This window comes from Furipterus horrens, unplaced genomic scaffold (assembly GCF_987537825.1).
Source record: "Furipterus horrens unplaced genomic scaffold, mFurHor1.1.pri manual_scaffold_1, whole genome shotgun sequence".
In the NCBI taxonomy this organism is placed as follows: domain Eukaryota; kingdom Metazoa; phylum Chordata; class Mammalia; order Chiroptera; family Furipteridae; genus Furipterus; species Furipterus horrens.
In genome coordinates, this window is record NW_028327171.1 from 13,331,566 (window position 1) to 13,352,137 (window position 20,572).

The 20,572-nt window shown below is 38.0% G+C and overlaps 1 protein-coding gene across 6 annotated transcripts in view; it reads left to right on the plus strand.

The window, feature by feature from the left end:
• APP (amyloid beta precursor protein) overlaps nt 1-20,572 on the plus strand; it is a 235,177-nt gene that overhangs the window by 92,261 nt on the left and 122,344 nt on the right. For all 6 annotated transcript variants that reach the window (XM_090272616.1, XM_090272635.1, XM_090272642.1 and 3 more), the window contains exons 4-5: nt 6,183-6,295; nt 8,686-8,879. In XM_090272616.1, coding sequence (XP_090128742.1) covers nt 6,183-6,295; nt 8,686-8,879 — 307 coding nt within the window. The remainder of the gene's footprint in view (nt 1-6,182; nt 6,296-8,685; nt 8,880-20,572) is intronic.

The window sequence follows — 20,572 nt, forward strand, 5'->3', positions numbered from 1 at the left end:
TTATTGATAAAATCAAGAATATGAGTAATAATTTATGCAATAAATAAGAAAAAGTGCCTAGAATTTAACCGACCTTGAATTGGTTGGTAAAGAGGCCATGGTGCAGAATTTGTGGAATATTGAACACTTTCCTGGAGTACTGAACATTAAAACAGTGTCGACTTGGTTTTATGAGTCTCGCAGAAACCCAATCAGGCCTAGGAGTCCTCATTTGTAAAAGGGAATTGAATTCTGCCTCATTTATGTTTACGTTTCTAAGGCAAGGTTAAGCTTGAGAAGCAGAGAAGTTCCTCTATTATTGATATATGTGTGATTATTCTGAAATTCTTGAAGTTTTTGAAATCATTTAAATGCCACATATTGCACATGTTCTGGATTAAGAGAAGATTAGCCAAGAAAATCTAAAACCAAGCTGTGTCTAGTTATTATTGATGCCAAGAAGAAAAACCCAGATCAGTAAGATCTTTTTAACCCTAGTTCTTTTCAGCTACAGTAATTTTGTGGACATTTCTTTTTGAAAGCCAGAATGTTGATGGAGAACCAAAGAGGTATGTCCCTATTATATGAGATTTTTATATGGAAGCGTCAACAAATTTTAAAGTAGACTCAATGTTTTTTTAAGTTTTAGATTTGCAAAAAAAGAATAGAGGATAGTCCAGAGAGTTTCTATATACTTTCCACTGAGTTTCCCCTCTTAACATCTTTCCTTAATATGGTTGATTTGAAAGGAAGACCACCGAGGTAAAGTGTCCTTTTTATCATGTATCAAGAGCACATATTATCAACATGATATGTCATTGTTGATCTTGATCTTGATCACCTGGCTGGGGTAGCGTTTGTCAGGTTTCTCCTCTGTAAAGTTACACTTTTTACCCATTGCCTACCATAGTCTCCGGAAGGTAGTCGTGTGGATAGCCCACAATCAAGGAGTGAAGAATTAAGCTTCACCTCTGCATGGACAGAGCATCGACATAAATTACCTGGAATTCTTCTGCAAAGGAGATTTGACTCTTTCCCACCAATCATTCACTCAGTCATTTGGATTCATGGGTATTTATTTTACACTTTGAGCTATAATCCAATACTACTTTATGTATATTATTACTCAACTTACTTCATTTGTGGCCATTGGGAGCTCTTCAAATTGGCTCTTCTGTTCTTTTGACATTTCTTTTTATTTTTCCTCAACAAGATGCTCCAGACTCATCTTGTATATTTTCTGCCGCAGGCCTAGAATCAGCTATTTCTCCAAAGATCCTTGGTTCTTCCAATTCTCATATATTTTCATATGGATCATTCTGCTTCCTCTCCTTGCTTATTTGTAAATCCCCACTCCCACAGTGAGAAACCCAGTTCCTATCATCCACCATCCATTTACTTAATTATTTCTGTACACTTGCAAGTAGTATCAGGATGAACTTGTACATACGTGAGGTTTTATAAAAACTGAAAAACTGCTAACAAATGCTTATTTTGTTCCTATCTCTTTTAACATATGCCCTTGGCACTATTTTTATTACTTAAAGACCCTTATTATTCAGAGTCTTGGTCAAAACTCTTTATATTTTGTACTCAGTCTGCCATTTATATATGTATATGATGAGGCTGGGCTCCAGTCACTTTCATGAATTTGAGGGAGGATTTGAATGAAACTTTTAGTTTTTACTATTATTTGGTAATAGTTACTGTGAAATATTGGTCACTTCTTAAAGTGGCATGTAATTCATTCACCTGCATGTCCTCTTTGACAACCCCGTAACTATCCACTCTCTGAAGCAAAAACTGTAACTGTTTTATCACATGGAAAGTTTGTTGAGAAGTATTTGGGCTACTTCTGTAAGTATTCTTTCCATCTCTTGAGCACAAATAATGCTTCCTAGAAAAATTCCCCAGCCTATTGAGCAACATGTGAACATGGTAAATAAAATATTAGTGCATAATTAACAAATTCAAGAAAAAAATGTTTGTGGAGTAAGAGTCTCAATAGTAAAAGAAAAAATTGCCTGAGGAAGTCCTTGCCTACATCTCTCATTCTGATATGCATCTGTGCACTGATGTACGTTAATAAACACACAACCCACGAAATGGTGGTTGATGAATGGATACAGTGTAAAGAGATGATAATAATTAATAATTTATTGAGCACCTTTGTTATGGGCGCAGCATCGAGTGCTTTATGAGTATCAACTCCCAGCTCTGCCATTTACCGTATTTGTAACCTGGATTGATTCTGTAACTTCTCAGTCTTACATTCTTCTCTTATAAAGTGAGGTCCTTGTGGCTCCCTCAGTGCGTGGTTCTGAAGATGCTGGGAGATGATGCACACAAAGTATTTAAGGCATCTATCTCCATGCACAGAGTCCACAATTCTCGATACTATGGAGATGTTATCTTCAAGAGCCAGATCTGGGCTGTAGAGCATAACACAATGATGGGAACCAAGGGTTGGCTACTTTTCAGTAAGTTCATTCGCAGAACATTCTTATCCCATCCCCCATTCCCATCACTTCCCTACTTTTCCTTAATCCTCTTCAACTCTTGAGACAGGAAAGGGAGAACACACGTTGTGCAGACAGCCAAATACTTCAGCCATTTCTAGCCAATACCTGGTTAGTATTTGCAAATTGACAGAAACAACGTTCATTCGTCTGAGATCTTTGTGCCCTTAAAGAACCTGAGTCCTGGGATCTTCTCATCAATCTCTTCAGTGCCACTCTGACTCATAGATGTAGCAGTCCCAGGTGTGAGAAACTTTAGTCTTTCCTCTGGCACCCTTTCCCCTCCCATTACTCCCTGGGACATGGATTCATGGTCCCTTTGGATTTAGTTGGAGCGCTTTATACTCTTAATTCTGTCTTCCTCTTAGCATCGTCTGTGTTTGGGAAAGGCAACATAAAGAAATTTAAAAATACATTTCCATCTTTGAATTTCATAGTGTGGGAAACTCCCGTTACTTGTCTGTTCAATATCTGTTCTTACTTCTTCCTTTTTGGAGCTTGGGCATGAAGTCTTGATTTCCATGATCATTTTGTGACCACAGAACATGAGAGCAAAAGCCACCTTGCTAATGATGGCAGTACAGAAAGATAGGAATAGCGTGGTCCTCGAGGGCATCATTGGGTATCTGCAGCAACCCCCACCTCAGTGCCAGACTTCTTGTGTGGGACAAAGAGTCGTCATGTCTTTAAGCCACTGTTCTGTTCATCGTGTGTTCTATTCTACACAGCGAATCCATTCCCAACTATGATATATGGCTTGCTGGATAATTTAAGCCCAGTTTTATTGTTGAATTGACTGCATTGTGGATTATAGCACTCAAGTACTTGATAATCTAAAAGTGACTCTACTTTTTAAAAACCCAAGGGAATTGCCAAATAAACCCTTTCAACCAGAGTTTAGATCACAGTGAGTTGAGTTAGCATTTTAGGAGGGAGAGCTTGAAGACCCGGGTTTTCAGGCCAGTTTTACTGCCATTTGGCCCTGTCTGTGACCAAGCCACCTGACGACCCAAGCTCTTTCCCTCCCATCTGCAAAATGATGTAATGTGAGCTAGACTATCCTCTCAAAGCCACCAAAGAGCCATTGATTGAGGCTGCAGAAGCCCAATTGAATTTGAAATCATTGTTGATCTTTCCAAGACTTATCAAGAAGAAAGCCAAACTCAGATCTTGTTCATTAGCCTTGAAAATTTCCTATCACTTGTAGGGAGCAGAGACAATATATGTATGTGTGAATTTTTAAAACAAGAAACCAAGTTGTATTGGTTATCAGTAAGTATGTACTATGTATTGATGAGTTTATCCATTAGGATGAAATTATATAGTGGGTGTCAGATTTTCTAAAGTTTGGCATAAACAGAAACATGATTTCTCATTATGGTACTAAGTGTATTTTCATTTCTTTTACTTGAATTGTGTTAAGACTTTTTTAAACAAAAGATCAATCAAATCAAAGAAGATTTGTTTTTAAAATAAAAGTATGCATGGCTCTACATGGAAATTCCAGGTACATACCATCAGATGTTTTTATATTAAAATTTATTTTCAGAGCATTTTAATTTCACAGCAAAATTGAGTGGGAAATAGAGTTCTTATATATTTCATGTCATGTCATAGATTTTTAAGAATAATTCTGTTAGAATTAAAAACTGAGAAAACAAACCATATTACACTGAGTCAGTGTGTGAGAAAGGATTCATTATAATTTTACCACTCTAAATCTTCATTAAAATTTTAAAACACATTTTTACAGTTAATTGCTTGAAAATTTTGATATGTAACATTCTAGTATGTTTCATCAATTTTGAAGGTAATACAGGCAGGGCTGTAAACCACAGAGTCATTCTAAATTTTATTTTAATGTTAGAGTACTAGTTTTCTAGTTTGCCAGTAGTCCTGAGGGCTTATTGAATAACCAGTATTAATCCTTTAAAAAACAGTCTCTTGTTGGGCAGCATATATTTTATTGGGTTTACACAATATGAGAAACCTAGGAGTGTATTTACAATACTAAATAAAATGTCATTTTGCAAATTAAAAATTCAAATATCTTTATAAATTAATGCAATATATGTTCTTCTGGTGAACATTAGATTTTACTGAGGTAAATATCTTTCAGTGACTTTGGCTTTACATTGAAGTTAGCCAGTCCTCAACAGATTGGCCGTGGGCAAGTAAAACAAGACAAAGACACAGTCTTTGCCACGAGACTCTTTTAGCCCGAGGTCGAGAGTATCTGATATCTGCCCATGTTGTGTACAAGATGATATCCAAAATCTTAGACTCTAAAACATACTTCTTCAGTCTCATTTCCTCTCCCACTTGCCTTGTGCTCCAGCCACAGGGGGCGTCTGCCTCTTCTATGAACAACGCTTCTCCCTTGCTTTATTCTCTCTTTGTACTTGGAGGTTCCCTCATTTTGAAGTGCCTTTTGCCTACCATCCATCCGTCCATTCATCCACCCACCCACCCATCTAGTATGGTCGTGTTTGCTAGATTTGGGTTCAGGGATTGGGCGTAGAATGTTAAACAAGAGAGACAGTATCCTGACATCTTGGGACTTGGCTCATTCTCCACATGGCATACTCCTGCTCATCCATCAGAAGCTACTTCGGGGTCTGTCCCAGTACCCCCAAGCAGATTTGTTCCCTATGTTGGTCCAGCACTTTTTTCTTCCTTTCTGTTATAGCCTTTAACCTCTTCTTTCATCAAGATCCTTATTGCCTACTGTGCACAGAATCCATGCAAAAAGTTAGGGATACTCTAGTGAACAAGACAAATAAAAATTGAACTCACAGTTTACATATTATATTGTAATTGTTCCACTTTCACCCTCATATGAATGTGAGTTCTTGTCGGATTTCATGTAATATCTTTGTATCTGCAGTACCAGCAGTGCTCGACATAATTTGCATGCTACACATTTCCTTTAAAAAATACAGCAAAAGTTAAAGTAGTTTTTATAAATTAATTTAATTAAACTCTGTGTACAGTGATCCCTCACTTATCACGGGTATTACGTTCTAGACCCCCCCCCCCCACGGTAGGTGAAAATGTACAAAGTAGGAACCTTACATTTATTTTAGTATTTACTTACAGTATCGCAAAATCCCGTGATATAGCGAAAAATTCATGATAAATAATTAAATATAATATTTTTAAAAATCCCGCGATACAGTGAGGCCACGATAAGTGAACCGTGATATAGAGAGGGACTCCTTTACATATGTGTGGTTACATTATTAAACATATATAATACACCTGTGCGTATATAGATTTTCTTTGTTTAGGAAGTAGACAAATGTTAAATTTTCTATTAGTTACCAATTGATTAAAGTGCCTGAGGAGGAGGGATGGACAACTACTTAGACTGATTCTGCTCAAATGATTGCCTAGCAATTGAATGGCAGCTCTTTTGTGATTAACTTTGTCCTCAGAGATCTCTATTCATTAAAGATTTTACTTAATACACATAGGAAGTATTTTAACCATGAAGGTTGATGGAGCAAAGGACTGGGCTGCTGAGGACACAGGACTCGGCATTCTGAGGGTACCAGCTTTCCTGGGTTGATAACTTCATCATTCAAAAAACTGAGTCACTTCTCTGACTCTTAGCCCCTCCTTCCTTGACACCGTCACTGTGATGTAGACAGAATGACATGAAGTGGTTCTCTTTCCTTCCAGTTGGCGAGTTTGTGAGTGACGCCCTCCTTGTTCCCGACAAGTGCAAATTCCTACACCAGGAGAGGATGGATGTCTGTGAAACCCACCTTCACTGGCACACCGTCGCCAAAGAGGTACCAGCTATTCCTTCTTTCTCTTTCAAAGTGAATGTTGCCTTTTAAAGTAACAGCATTTTAAAGGGTGTTTTGAGGTAACAGCTCAAACCCTATCCATGGGTATTTGTAAAGAGTCAAAAACGGGGCCTATTTAGATTCATTATGTATCTATGCCATACTTTATAAATTAAAAACTATAATCTTACATTCTCTCAAGTTAAAAATGCACCTTCAAATTATTTTCGTTTACCTGCTATTTTCTTTGTCACATACCAAGTTTTAATGATTTAACAGGTTCTTATTTATTGGGGTATACAGTAGTAGATCAGGAAGTAGCTTGTCCAGTGTCAACGTGAAAACTAGTTAGAGTTCCGTTCCTCAGGTAAGCTGTTCAGGTTCGTGTTCACCAGGCCCTGATACCAGCTTCATTTTTCCATAATGGATGATTTATGGCATCAGCTTATTCTTGGCAAACTCCTGTTTCTGGCAAAACTGATAGAAGACATGAGACGGTTACCATAAATGTCACCTTTTGATATTATAACCTTCAAAATGCCTTTTTCTTTTGATACATTATGAAGTTTTTCGAATAGAGGTATGTAAGTGTAACGTGTATGTGTGGTGTAATCAGCCTCCTAGAATTAGGCTCCTGTAACACAGTGCTTCTCAGATGGGGTCAGGTTTGCCCATGTCCCTCCTCAGGAACATGTGCCGACGTCTGGAGACATTTTTGGTTATCACAGTTGGGAGGGGTGGTGCTACTGTTATTTGTGTGGTTAGAGCCAGAGAGCCTGCTAAATATTCTTCACCGAACAGGGCAGTATCTTCTCCCTTCTCACCCCACTCCCCAATAGTCATCTAGTCTAAAATTTCAGTACTGCTGGCATTGATAACCCCTGATCCACCTCAATTTAACCAATCATAGCCTTAAGGCTGTTCAGCAAAAAAAAAAAACACCACTTAAGATTTAACATTAGTTTTGCCTTTAATAAAGTAAAATGTTCTCATTACTGTGGAACAAAAAAAAATTTATATAAAAATGTGTTTGGGGGCTTATTGATCATAAGGAAACAAACCAGATAATTTAAAGCCCAGCTAAAAATCTGATAACCTCATTTTTCATTTCTTCTTGAATTTTCCCCATTTTATTTTTGTTGTTGCTAAGAAACAAAAATTGCCTAATTCCTATGAGGTCAAATTGCACTCTCACATTTTCATTGTTTGCCTGCCTACAGGGTGTTGAAATATTAGTCTTTCTTTCCTACTTTATCAGCAGATGCCTTCAGAGCTTCACGTTAATCTATATGTTCAAATTTAGCAAATCCCAGGAAAGCAAAAAGATACTGTAATAGAAGAGAAAAGTCTAAATGACTATTTTCTGATTTATAGCAGAGTCATTTTTTTTTTTTCTTCCCAGGATGATTATTCTGGAAGTGAGCCAAGAGTTAGAATTTCTATAATAAGATTTAAGTGAGTGAAACTTCCATCCGTAACAGAGGTTGAAGTGAGTTGGGAGTGTATATGGAGCAGCCCCTTCTTCCTGACGCTCTAACGAAGCCAGAAAGTATTGATTCTCTGATACCTATTCACCAGTGTAGGCCTCTTCTCCACCTCATTTCCCAGTTGGTTTCCACCGCTATTGTTCTGCTGAATTTCTGTAGTATAATAAGTTACCCTCATTCAGTAAGGAATCGGTCGGCAGCCGTCCGTCTCGAGAGACGATGGTGTAGCTTCTTAAGAGTCTATCTGCACCGCCGAGAATGGCTGTGCAGTCCGACTCGGGAGTGACACGGTATCTGTCTCCTCCCGTGTTGAATCGACATCTTGCGATGACGCTGAAGCTACAGAGCCTGGGCAGGGTGATATGGAGGGTCTGCTGTTGCCCATGCAGCAGACCCCCCCTCTCTTCGCAGCTGAAGGGTCCAAGGGAAAGACGGAGTCAATACAGCTTGGCTTCAGGTGCGCCGCAGGAGTTGCCGGTGTTGACTACAACGTCAAACCGCCTTAGGGACTCCGGCTCCGGATTTTCTGTCGGGGTTTACTCCCTTAGCCTTTCCCCTGAAGAGGTATGCCGCAAGGCAGCGGAGGTTTTTTGGAGTCAGAGTTTTCCTTCTCTGATGTGCCCTGACTGGAAGATCGAACCAGCGACACTTAGCTCGCAGGCCGACGCTCAATCCACTGAGCCAAACCAGCCAGGGTAATTCAATAAGGAATAAAGTTAAAAATTATGGGTACCAAAGTAGCCCGAGCTAAAGAAGTTGTTGTACGAGGTGGATCCACTCAAAAAGCAAATATGATGCATTTCATTATAAAACCGATTCTTAGGGATCTGGGTGTTGATGATTATATTTGGAAAGAAAAGCATCTACCCCACCGCTCTCTCACGGCCTTCTCCTCACCTTGTCTAGACTTGTAGTGAGAAGAGTACCAACTTGCATGACTACGGCATGTTGCTGCCCTGCGGAATTGACAAGTTCCGAGGGGTGGAGTTTGTATGTTGCCCGCTGGCCGAGGAAAGCGACAATATCGACTCAGCAGATGCCGAGGAGGATGACTCGGATGTCTGGTGGGGTGGAGCAGATACAGACTATGCAGACGGGAGGTAAGGTGGCCTTTGTGTTCCGGTTTTCATAGATGCTGAAACATTCGGGATATAATTTTGTTTCTTGTATCCATGTATCTTTCTATTTCTCATGAAAAGAATCTCTGCCCACTACCATCAAAGTCCGCTTTTATAAAAAAAAAAAGTCTAACTTTGAAGTCCTGTTATGATTATGGTTTAGTGTTTCATTTCAATATAATTGATCAACCATCACTGAGTCAATTCTACCTGTTTTAAATCTCAAGAGTTGGAATCAAAATGTCACTGATATTATGTCACTGATAGTTCTACACAGAATTAAAATTGACTGAAGAGACATGATGTTCTGTTTTGACCTGTAATTTAGAAAATTTTTAAAATAGTATTTTGGGATTATTTTATCCATCATAAGCTAAATCTGAACTTTTGATAAGAAAGGTTGGGTCTTGTTTTTGTGTGTATGGGTTTTTGAGGGTTTTTTTTTGTTTGTTTTGTTTTGCCTTTTATTATCTTTTCCTTTATGAATGAAGTCAGAGGCATTCATAAGTGTGTGCTAAAGTTCTTTAACTCTCTTTGGTTTCCTCATTGTTAAGACATATATTTTCAGCTCTTTTTCTTTGGGATCTTAATCCTATAACTTATAGATTCTTATTTTAAATTAAAGGCAAATATCTACATTCAGATCATAAAATTATAAAAACCAGACTCTTTGGATGAGAACAGCCATCTGGTTGACTCATCAGTTTCATGCCCTAACATCCCCCAGAGCTGATGATGATTGTGTCACTTCTCTTTTCTCTCAGGTGTCCCCTAGTGTTACAGGTTTCTAAATAGAAGAGTAAATATGAATTATAAGACTTTGAGTTATTAATATAAAGTTTTCTGACTTTTCTATGGACAGGCACAGATTTTTTAATAATATATTTTACAGAACTTAAAAAATAATTTCACAAAAATACAAATAAATTTGACAAATATACAAAGATCTGGTACACTGAGGAACTCTAATTGCCATTTCTCATCAGTTAATGATGGCAGGCTTCTCTTGAGTGGCTATTGCCCAGTTTTATCATGACTATTTTTAGTTAGGCAGTTTTGGGCTTTTTCCTAGGTTTAGAAAAAATGGGTTCAATGCGGCAGAACATGAATAAATTATAAAGAACAAAAGGAACAAGGAAAAATTCAACTTTATGCTAACGATATTTATCTATAATTATAAAAGTTTGAAAGTTAAGTAGTATAAATTCTTCTCTCAGGGCAGGAAACATTGGTGAGAGTAGGGTTTGCACATGAAAGTGTCTGAGCTTTTTCTCATGGAATTAACTAGCTGTATTCTGAGCCATACCTGGTCCCCTCACCTGTATTCCATGAGTGATATGTGAAAATCTCCATTGGTTTGACTTTAATTGCCATTTTTCCTAAAAGTTGGAGTTGCCTAGTTCTTACTGTTTTTACAGCTCTTTTGATATCCTTTCTTAGTCCTAGCTAGATTCGAAAGTCTCAGAGTGACTTGAACAAATGTTTGGCCGCAGGGCTCCTGCTGCCTGATGCCAATGAATCAGTATTACAAAGTGAAATTTGAAGTTGTTCAGCCAGTTTCTTTGTTCAAAGTCTGTTGGATACATGACCATTTCCCATTACTGAATTGAGTATATACTTAGTAAACCAACCAACTGATGGCAAGTAAACCAAGGAAACTCCATGATTACTGTAAAAATTAGTCGAAATTAGTTATGTACTTGTAACCTTGAATTGAGGTTGGTGACCCACCATTTATGACTTTTCATATATGAGGACTTTTGTAACCAAAAATGGGTACTCGTGTTTTATCTTGAGCGACATGCCTTTTTAACGGGTCCTCTTTCTAATTTAGTACATTTTTAATATGTTGTCGTCATCGTCGGCAGCCGTCCGTCTCGAGAGACGGTGGTGTAGCTTCTTAAGAGTCTATCTGCACCGCCGAGAATGGCTGTGCAGTCCGACTCGGGAGTGACACGGTATCTGTCTCCTCCCGTGTTGAATCGACATCTTGCGATGACGCTGGAGTGTCCTCTCCAGTGAAGCTGAAGCTACAGAGCCTGGGCAGGGTGATATGGAGGGTCTGCTGTTGCCCATGCAGCAGACCCCCCCTCTCTTCGCAGCTGAAGGGTCCAAGGGAAAGACGGAGTCAATACAGCTTGGCTTCAGGTGCGCCGCAGGAGTTGCCGGTGTTGACTACAACGTCAAACCGCCTTAGGGACTCCGGCTCCGGATTTTCTGTCGGGGTTTACTCCCTTAGCCTTTCCCCTGAAGAGGTATGCCACAAGGCAGCGGAGGTTTTTTGGAGTCAGAGTTTTCCTTCTCTGATGTGCCCTGACTGGAAGATCGAACCAGCGACACTTAGCTCGCAGGCCGACGCTCAATCCACTGAGCCAAACCAGCCAGGGGGAATATGTTGTAAAACCTACTTTTTATTGAGAACGGATTTCAGTGGGTCTGATATTTTCCTCCTACACCTCTTCCAAACTACCAACTGAATTGAAAGCAACACCAACATCACCTTTTGAAACCCCCTCACTGGCCCCTTCTTTTCCTGCATCCCTCACTTGTCCTGGAAGGAGACCCAGCAGGGCTTCCCGTTGGCCTGGAGCCTCCTTTACTGATGACTGTCATTCAGTAACTGTACCTTTTTTGATATCCATCTCTGGTAACCACTATCTGTCCTCTTTGTTACACTCACAAACTATAGGAAACTCGTATATTATTCTTTAACACTTTTTTTTCTTTTAATTTACTATATAACCTACTACAAGGACAATTATACAATTTACTGTACAAACCAGACTTGACACTAGGACCACAGTCATAAACTAAAGGACCAGACAAACGAGGTCATATGTTTAGTTTTTTCTGTCTTATGTCACCATCCAAGTTGATAATCAGCTGAAATGCTAGCTAGCTCCTTCCTGGTTGCCTTCATTTATATTGCATTTCTGCTGCCTACTACACAGCCATCCCTTAGATTCTGTCATTACTTACAAATACTGTACCTATAATGGTTTCCGGCCTTGACATTCTTCTCTGATCCTGATCTTCTGATCTTGAACCCCAAACACTCATCAGGTCCTACTGGATTTTATCATGCTCTCATAATCACATCTTCTAATTAAGGCTTTTAGTCCATTATCCTCATTTTTTAAAAATTACTTCTAACCAGGAGGGGCTCAGTGAATAAACATTTTTATATATTTCTCCAAATATCCTGGACTTGTCGATACCCTCCACATTTTCTAAATGTATTCTTCTCAGTCCTCTTTATCTGGGAAAAATTAATTTATCTCTTTAATCGCTATTGAGTTTTCTAAGGTTGATATATCAAGTCATGTAACCCTACCAGCTAATTTCATTTCTTATTCATGCTGTCACATCAGCTGGTATCTTAATGTTACGAGATGCACCTAGTTATTCCTATTTGATGGCTTATCACCTTCCACATAGCAGTTCATGCCAGCCAGCTCCATTTCCCATGGTTCCCAGCTTCGCTCTCCCTCATGCTCCATGGATGACCCCTTGGCAATCATCCATTGTGGACTTGCATTTGGTAGCTGTTCGGTACATGTTTATTGAGTAAATTAACCAGTTACTTCCTCAACCTCAGCATCTCTGTACCTTCTTCTATCCCTTCGTTTTCCGTCTTTCCCTTTATGATTATTTGTATCTGATCTCTGGGTCACCTCCTTTACCTTTCTTGTATACTTTTAAAAGTTTATTTAATACTAATTTTAGTTTCGTTTTAGTACAGTTTTAGGTTCACAGCAAAACTGAGCAGAAGGTACAGAGATTTCCCAGTCCTTTCTGCCTCCATACATAGATGCCTCCCCCATTATCAATGCCCCCCAGCTGAGTAATGTGTTTGTTAACAATTGAGGAACCTACATCGTAAGCACCCGAAGTCCAGAGTTTAATTATGGTTCACTCTTGGTGGTGTACATTCTGTGGGTTTGGACAAATACATAATGCTGCGTATCCATCATTCTAGTGTCAAACAGTGTGTTCACTAAAAATCCTCTGTATTCCACCTATCTATCCCTGCTACCCTGTGACCCCTGTCAACTACTGGTATTTGTATTGTCTTCAGAGTTTTACCTTTTCCAGAATATCATACAGTTTTTCGTTTTTTTCATATTGGGTCCTTTCACTTCGTAATATGTATTTAAGTCTCCTCCATGTCTTTTTGTGGCTGGATAGCCCATTCATTCTTAGTGCTGAATAATATTCCATTGTCCGGATGTACCACAGTTTATTTATTTATTCCCCTACTGAAGAACAACTTGGTTGCTTCCAAGTTTGGACAATTATGAATAAAGCTGCTATGAACACCTGTGTGCAGATGTGTGCTATTTTCTGAACTGCCATTGCCTGAGTTCAGATAGTCATTTACTTCCCACTGGATAACATCTTTGATTAATCCTTATCACATTAATGCTTCACTTTTTTCTGTTACTTTTATACTTTTTTGTATTCTTACAGGACTCATTCATGCCTTGACTTACATTCCCATAACTTGAGATTCATTCTGCCTGCCTACAAACCTTTGTTTGCTTTCTTATGAAATAAATTCCACATGACTTAGTAATGTTCCTGTTATATGTTCCTACTCCCATCCACACTTGGTGGGAAATATTGGATGGTTGCTGAGTCCTGTGGGAAAGTCCCAGTTCTCCATCAGGGCATTTGGAACTCTCATTCCTGGGCCCCAGCCTGCATTTTCAGCCTTATATATGCACCTCGCCTTATCTGCTGACAACCCAAAACTGTTGGCCTTTGCTTTCTCTGGGTTCTTCTACCTACCTTTTGGCCCCTTCTGAAATGTTTTTTGCTTTTTTTTTCCTTTTTATTAAATGGTGTTAATGTACCACAAAGATATTTGTCGATTTTAAAGTGCTGTATCTTATCATGACCTGTAAAATCCTAAATTTTTTAATATTCATCCAAAAAGATATGTTATTTTCTGAAATTCTCCTTGAAACACTTTGCCTCCCTTGGCTACCCTTGCGCTTCCTTTGTGTTCTTCTTAAAGTACTTATTTACATCATGACTTCTCTCTTCTAATTATTTGTAATCATGTCTTTTTTATATGCTGGAATCCAAATGGTAATTTATGTACCAGGAATGTCTTACATTGGCCTTCTAGAATTATTAGCCAAATTGAATTATTTGCTTTTACATTTTTTGTAGCTTTTGGAAATCATTTTGTGGTCCATAAATGGATGTTACAGAACCTCTTGTGTTTTAGCTTAGAGCTGTCTAATAGACATAGCATGTGAGCCACATATGAACTTCAATGTGTTCTGATAGGTACATTTTAAATCATGAAAAGAAACTGGTGAATTTCATTGTAATAATGTATTTTATTTAATCCAATACATTCAGTCTATTATCATTTCAACATGTAACCAATATGAGAAAGTTTTTGAGATTCTCCACATTCTTTTTGTGTTTATTTCTTTCATACCAGGTCTTCAAAATCTAGCACATATTTTTCACGTACAGCACATCTCATTTCGGACTGGCCACATTTCCACTGCTTAATAGTCAGGTGTTTAGTTGCTACTGGACTGGACAGTGTAGCTCTAGATACTTGAAATTTCTAATCACTCTTTATTTCCCATTAAGGCAAATAAATGCTTCAAATAGCCCAGTAATACATTCTAAGGTTGAATTCTGAATTTGTATTGGGTTTTGTAACTGTTCATGTTTTTTAGATTTAAAAGAATTGGTTTGAACGTAATATAAGTAGGGTATTGGGTCACCTGCATCATTCATTTTTGAACCCGTGTCCCTGCGGGCAGGTGTGCCCTTCATTCCCATCTGGCAAAGCCAGTGGGCAAAGTGACAGGTGTTGCATCACTGAGCCACACACAGGCTGGATTTCTGCCAGCTAGTGGCTTCCTAGTTCTGGAAACCAGCCCTCCTGTGACATTTGAAATGCCGAACAGAACAGGTATTTAACCCATGTTACTTTAACATCCCTAGATGATACTTTGTGACAATTCTTGAAGTTAGGGAAAAAAAGGGGAACGTAGATCCTCCTAGAACAAAATTTGATCCACAGTTTATTATACTTTATTCGTTGGTAGGTAATGAGATTTGACTTAGTAGGAGGTGTTTTCAGATTGCTAATGAGGCATTTAGAGAAACATTTTTGGTAGGTTGAGCTCTCTTTTATGACCTCATTAAAAGATTAAATATAGACAAATCACTTATCATTCCCAAAATTCTTTTGTAAATAACTCAGCATGTATTGTCCAGTGCTATAGCGATCAAGTCTTCAGATCACCTCAAAATACCTGCCTATGCCATCAGTAATGTCGCTTACATTAATATACACAGATTCTAACCACGATGAGTAAGAATTTTTCCACGGGAAAATTCTATTGGAAAACTAACTTGTAAGTTACAACCCAGCCACATATCTAGTGTTTCCTTGAAAGTGAGGATCTGGAGGGTGAGTTTGCCCCCACCTGGAACTGCAGAACTTGACCCAAAACACAGGGGTTCTTGAATTTAGGGAGCCAGTGGCAAAAGAGAAGAATGTCTAATTCTTTAGGACAGCACTTTTCTTCTTGAGAGTACGTTGTTACATTTTTTTGCAAAGCAGAATCTCACATATGTTTTCTTGTTCTTACAGTTGCAGACATTAGTGAGAAAGTGCTGAGAGGAAACCTAATGTATCTTCCTAGATAATTAGGTGATAGTTTTCTTTTTTCTTTAACTAAGAAAAAGAAAACTACTTAAGGTAGGTCTAGATGAGTGATTGTTTTTGACTGCATCTCACCATGCCCTTCTCTGAGGCTGGTGTGTGTGTGTTTGTGCTTTTGTGTATTTTGTAGCTCACGAGGGTTTTCTTGAGTTCAGTAAGTTTTCCTCGACTGTGTGTGAGTGTGTATGTGTACAAATGTGCACATATGGGTCCAGTCAGCTGAATCCAATCATGTCACCCATCACTATATCAGAAAAGCTAGCCCACCATTAATGACTTTCTGGGTACAGTGGATGTGTGTGTGTGTGTGTGTGTGTGTGTAATTTTATAAATGACTTACAGACATAGGAATAAAGGGATAGTAAGAAACAACTTCATTTAGAAATTTTAATAATACTGTAAATACTTTAATTTGAATTAAAATTTAAATTAGTAAGTCTAGATTATTTATTCCCTCTCTTGCTGGTCTTGAAGGTAGGAGTTTCTGAAATGGGCAATATCCTTTGAATGCAACTGCTATTCACCTGCCATGCGTGAACCTGGAAATAGAGCAATGTTATAAAGTCCAATTCCATACTTCAAATAGATCTTTTAAGTTCCAGCTTCTCATATTTCTTAGTCTTTCTCTTGCACTTGCATTTTGCTTGATGATTGTAAAAGAATTAATATTTGTAAAACTTTGAGAGCTCATACTTTGTTGAAGGGAGAAAATCCATTTTTTGTCCATAATTGCAAAATACTTTCAAGTTTGGATTTATAATCATATATAAGCCTATCAGAGCATAATCCAGTCATTTTTTTGTCTACATTGGTTCTTTACTTATAATCACTTTTATAGACATTTCTGCCTTCAGTATTTGTCTTCTTCTGACCCATGTCAAAAATTCTGTTGCATAAACATAATAAACAAGTATCATAAAAGATTTCTGTAAAATATTGAATGAGGCCCTACTCCTTGTTGAAAAACTAAATGCATGAGAATACTGTATTCCTTTTTTGTTCTTAGAAATACATTGCTCAGTTTCTGAGCTTGAGAAAATTCATCCAGGATATCATCATCTGAAGACTCATAGTCTGAGGTTTCCTTTATGTCATCAATTTCATCCATCTTCTGATTTTTCTAATAATTGTGAAGTATCCCCTGTCAATTTTCTCCTATTTCCAATGTGGAAAATGAACTGCTTTGATTTTCAGTTATATTCAATGAAAGTTTTTAAACTTCTTATATACCTTCTTGAAAGATCATGAAATATTTTAAGAACACAGTAATAAAACTGATAACTTCTCTATTATGTCATTGGTAACTCCTTTATTCTTTTATTGTCATATTATTTGGTACTTCTTAGCACAGTTGGAAATAGTTCATGAGTCATCATGAAATAAGTTGTGGAATGACAAAACTAGGAAAATGTCCCCCAAAATCTTAGGCATATAAAAAACTTCATTGGACTGAAATGGTAATTACAAGATAAAGTTTTATTCAACTTCTAGAAAGTAAAAATTTTCTAATAGAGTATAATAGCCATAGATGTCAACCTTACAAGTAGATAAAACTGTTCAAAATGCAACTCACAAGGTAAAGTTGTGTCCAGTGAATCCTTGTGGTATTCCTAGAGTTAATAGTGTATCCTGCTTATCAGGAGTTTACATTTGTTAGGCCACCTGTATGCTTTATACATTAAGATCTTTGGCCTAATCTTCTACAAGACTGTGCTCAACAAATATTTGAGTTGAATTGAATTGGCATTCCCATCAAATGCATATACAAACATAATTGGTAACTCAAGGTTAAACTAATATGCTTTAAAACAAAAACTGGTAGGAATAGCATTCCAGACAAGCAATAATTAAGTGAAATTGGCATCAGGAATCTCTAAAGCTAGAAACACTGAGAAGTATTCGGACCTCTAGAATATTTATTACACGTGCCTAGCCCCTTTACTATAGTTACTTCCTGAATATTTTCCATTGCTTCAAAAAGTGAAATAAAATAAAATTACAATTATAAATGAAAGTAAGATTCATCTCCATTTAAGCTTTTAGCTAAAAGTGCATTCTTAGAGTGGCTTTCTTATGCCAGCAAGCTTTTTTCTTTCTTTTTTTTTTTTATTTTCTTTCTTTCCTTTTTTTTTTTTTTTTTTTTTGTTCCTTAGTATCAAATTGGAGCTCTTTATTAAAAATAACAGCAGGCAAAAATTTCAGGAAGTACAACTTATAGTCATGAGACTAGCTCAACCCCATTAGCTTTTGGCAGGCGTTGTGTGATTTAAAAGATGAATAAATAAACATCAGTGTAGAGCCCTGGCCCTCAACTGGGGGCAGTGCTGCTGCCCAAGGGACCTTTGTAAATGTCTGCAGACGTTTTTAGTTGCCAGTACTTGGTGTGGGGTTGGGGGGTGCTCCTAGCATTTGATGGGTAGAGACCAGGGACATTGCTGATGATCCCACACTATAAAGGACAGCCCCACAACAAAGAAAGGTTAAAAAAATGGTTTAGAGGACTGGAAAGCTAGGGAAAGTATTCTTTTTAAAAATAAAATCTTCCATTCCAAGCTTTTGTCTCATCCTGATCCCTTATGAACGGAAAGGCAAACACCCCAGGAATATGTGTCTTGAATAGAGCTTTTGTGCAGTTGGGGCTGTTTGAGATCCAGAGAAACCTTCCAAACAGAACTGCACGTGTGTGGTATGTGCCCGTGAGTCAATTCCAGCTCCTGGTGACCCTGTGAATAAATGGTGTCCACAGTGTTTTCTCCTTATCAGTGACCTTGAGCTCCTATAGACTTACTCCTATAGCTTGTATGGAACCGTTCCATCTCATGTTCGGTCTTCCTCTTTTTCTGTTGCCTTCTATTTTCTCAGCATTATTGTCTTTTACAAAGAACTCTGCTTCCTCATGATGTGCCCAAAGCAGGACAGCTTCAGTTTTGTCACTTTTGCCTCCAGCACTATTTCAGGATTGATTTCCTTTGGGACTCACTTGGTCATCTTGTGGCGGTCCAGAATATCCATGGAGCTCTCCTGAGACCATATTCCAAATGAATCCACTTTTTTCATATGAGTCTTCTTCACTGTCCAACTTTTGCATCTGTTCGTAGTAATCGAGACTATGCAGGTGTGGATGATCTTAGCCCTGCCTCTATTGACACATCTTTGCTCTTGGTGGTTTTTCCTAATTCTTCTGTTGCTGCCCTACCAAATCTCAGCCTTTTCTTGACTTCATGGCTACAGTCTGCATTTGAATTGGACACTGAACCAAGATCAACAGTGTCTTCATTGCCTTTGTTAAAGTTGTCATCATATCTTTTGCCTCCTTGATGTTCAAACACAGACTTGCGTTGGCTCTTCCTTCTTTCCCTCTCATCAGCAGAGGTGCGGCACATCACTGCTGCTTTCTGCCAGTAAGATGATGTCAGCTGCCTATCTGAAGTTAATGATATTTCTTCCACCAGTTTTCACTGCTCTTCCCTCTGAGTCTAGCCCAGTTGTTCATACATGTTCTGTGTCCAGATTAAGCAAATAGGGAGATAAAATGCGTCCCTTGTCTGATACCATTCCCTATAGGAAACCATTCTGTCTCTGGTGTTGTTTTGCATCAGGACAGTCAGGAGCGCAGGCCCACCCATTCCTGCCAGAGCAACCCATAGCTTTTCATGATTGACAGTCAACGGCTGTAGTATAATCTGTACAACATAGAGTAACCTGAAATTCTTTAGAGCATGTCAGTGTCCAGTGAGTGCTCACCTGGAGTGTGCCTTTCTTTTCTGAATCCACCTTGAACATCCAGCATTTCTTGCTCCATGTAAGGTAATAGGAGCCTTTGTTGCATCACCTTAAGCATCTCTTTCCTTAGGTGGGAAATAGAGAGACGGTCCTCTAGTTACTGCACTTCTTGGCATCTCCTTTCCTGAGGGTTGGGATGTGTGCTGAACATTTCCAGTCTGTAGGCCATTGTTTTGTTTTCTATATTTGACATATTCTTCTCAGGGTTTTGACCCATTCAGTCTCTGGCTTGAAATGATTCTATCAGTATCCCATTGACCCCAGTGATTTATTTATTTATAACTGCATCCAGAGGATAAAATACTGTCAACAAAATGTGCTCATATAATGGGTGATTAAGGCTTCTTATTTGCACCCAATTACTGCATTAATTCTAATCACGTCAAATATTTTTCTTTTTATTAGTATACTGCTGTCCATTTGACTACAATAAGTACATACCTATTTTCTGGGACAAATTGATAATATTTTGAAATATTTGGTGTATGTAGAGGCATGGAAGACTACTTCCACTTGAAATATTTTTCCCTTACATATAATTGCAAAAATGTTGAAAATATGATTTTCAGAAGGTTTTGGGTCAGGGAAAAATCACTTATTAATTTAACTTTATTGTAAACTTAGTGTTTCTATTTGCCTTTGTTCTTGTTCATATGTATGTATTTTTATTTAGTTGTGATTAAAATATTTTCATTTTTTAGTATTTTAAGGACTTAATTAAATTTTTTCTAATTGTGTATGTTTCTTCAAAGTTTATTCATCCATGTCACCATTGTCAGACATCTTTTTGCTTCTTTTTTGATGTTTGTGAAGCCATGTTTTTGAATTCTTTAATGAATTCAGATTTTCTTCCATATTCCATAATAATTACTTTAACAGCAGAATTCCAAAAGTGGGATTTGGGGGTTAATAGATGTGAATCTTTTCATATCAGTTAAAATGTATTTTGGTAACGTTTATGCTCATTTTACGGTAAGTTAGCAAGAGTAGATGAATTTATTTTGTCAGTGCCTACTAACCTGTCCTGGATGGCATATTGGTGTTTTTAGTAATGTGGCCCCTTCTTCATATCCCCAGCCTTTACGGGTTTTTCTAGATGGTGAGTTTCATGAAGATATTTATTGACTAGGTTTTATAGCCTTTTATACCCTTCTCTGCACATGAGCTGTCATAATTAGAGATACTGTGT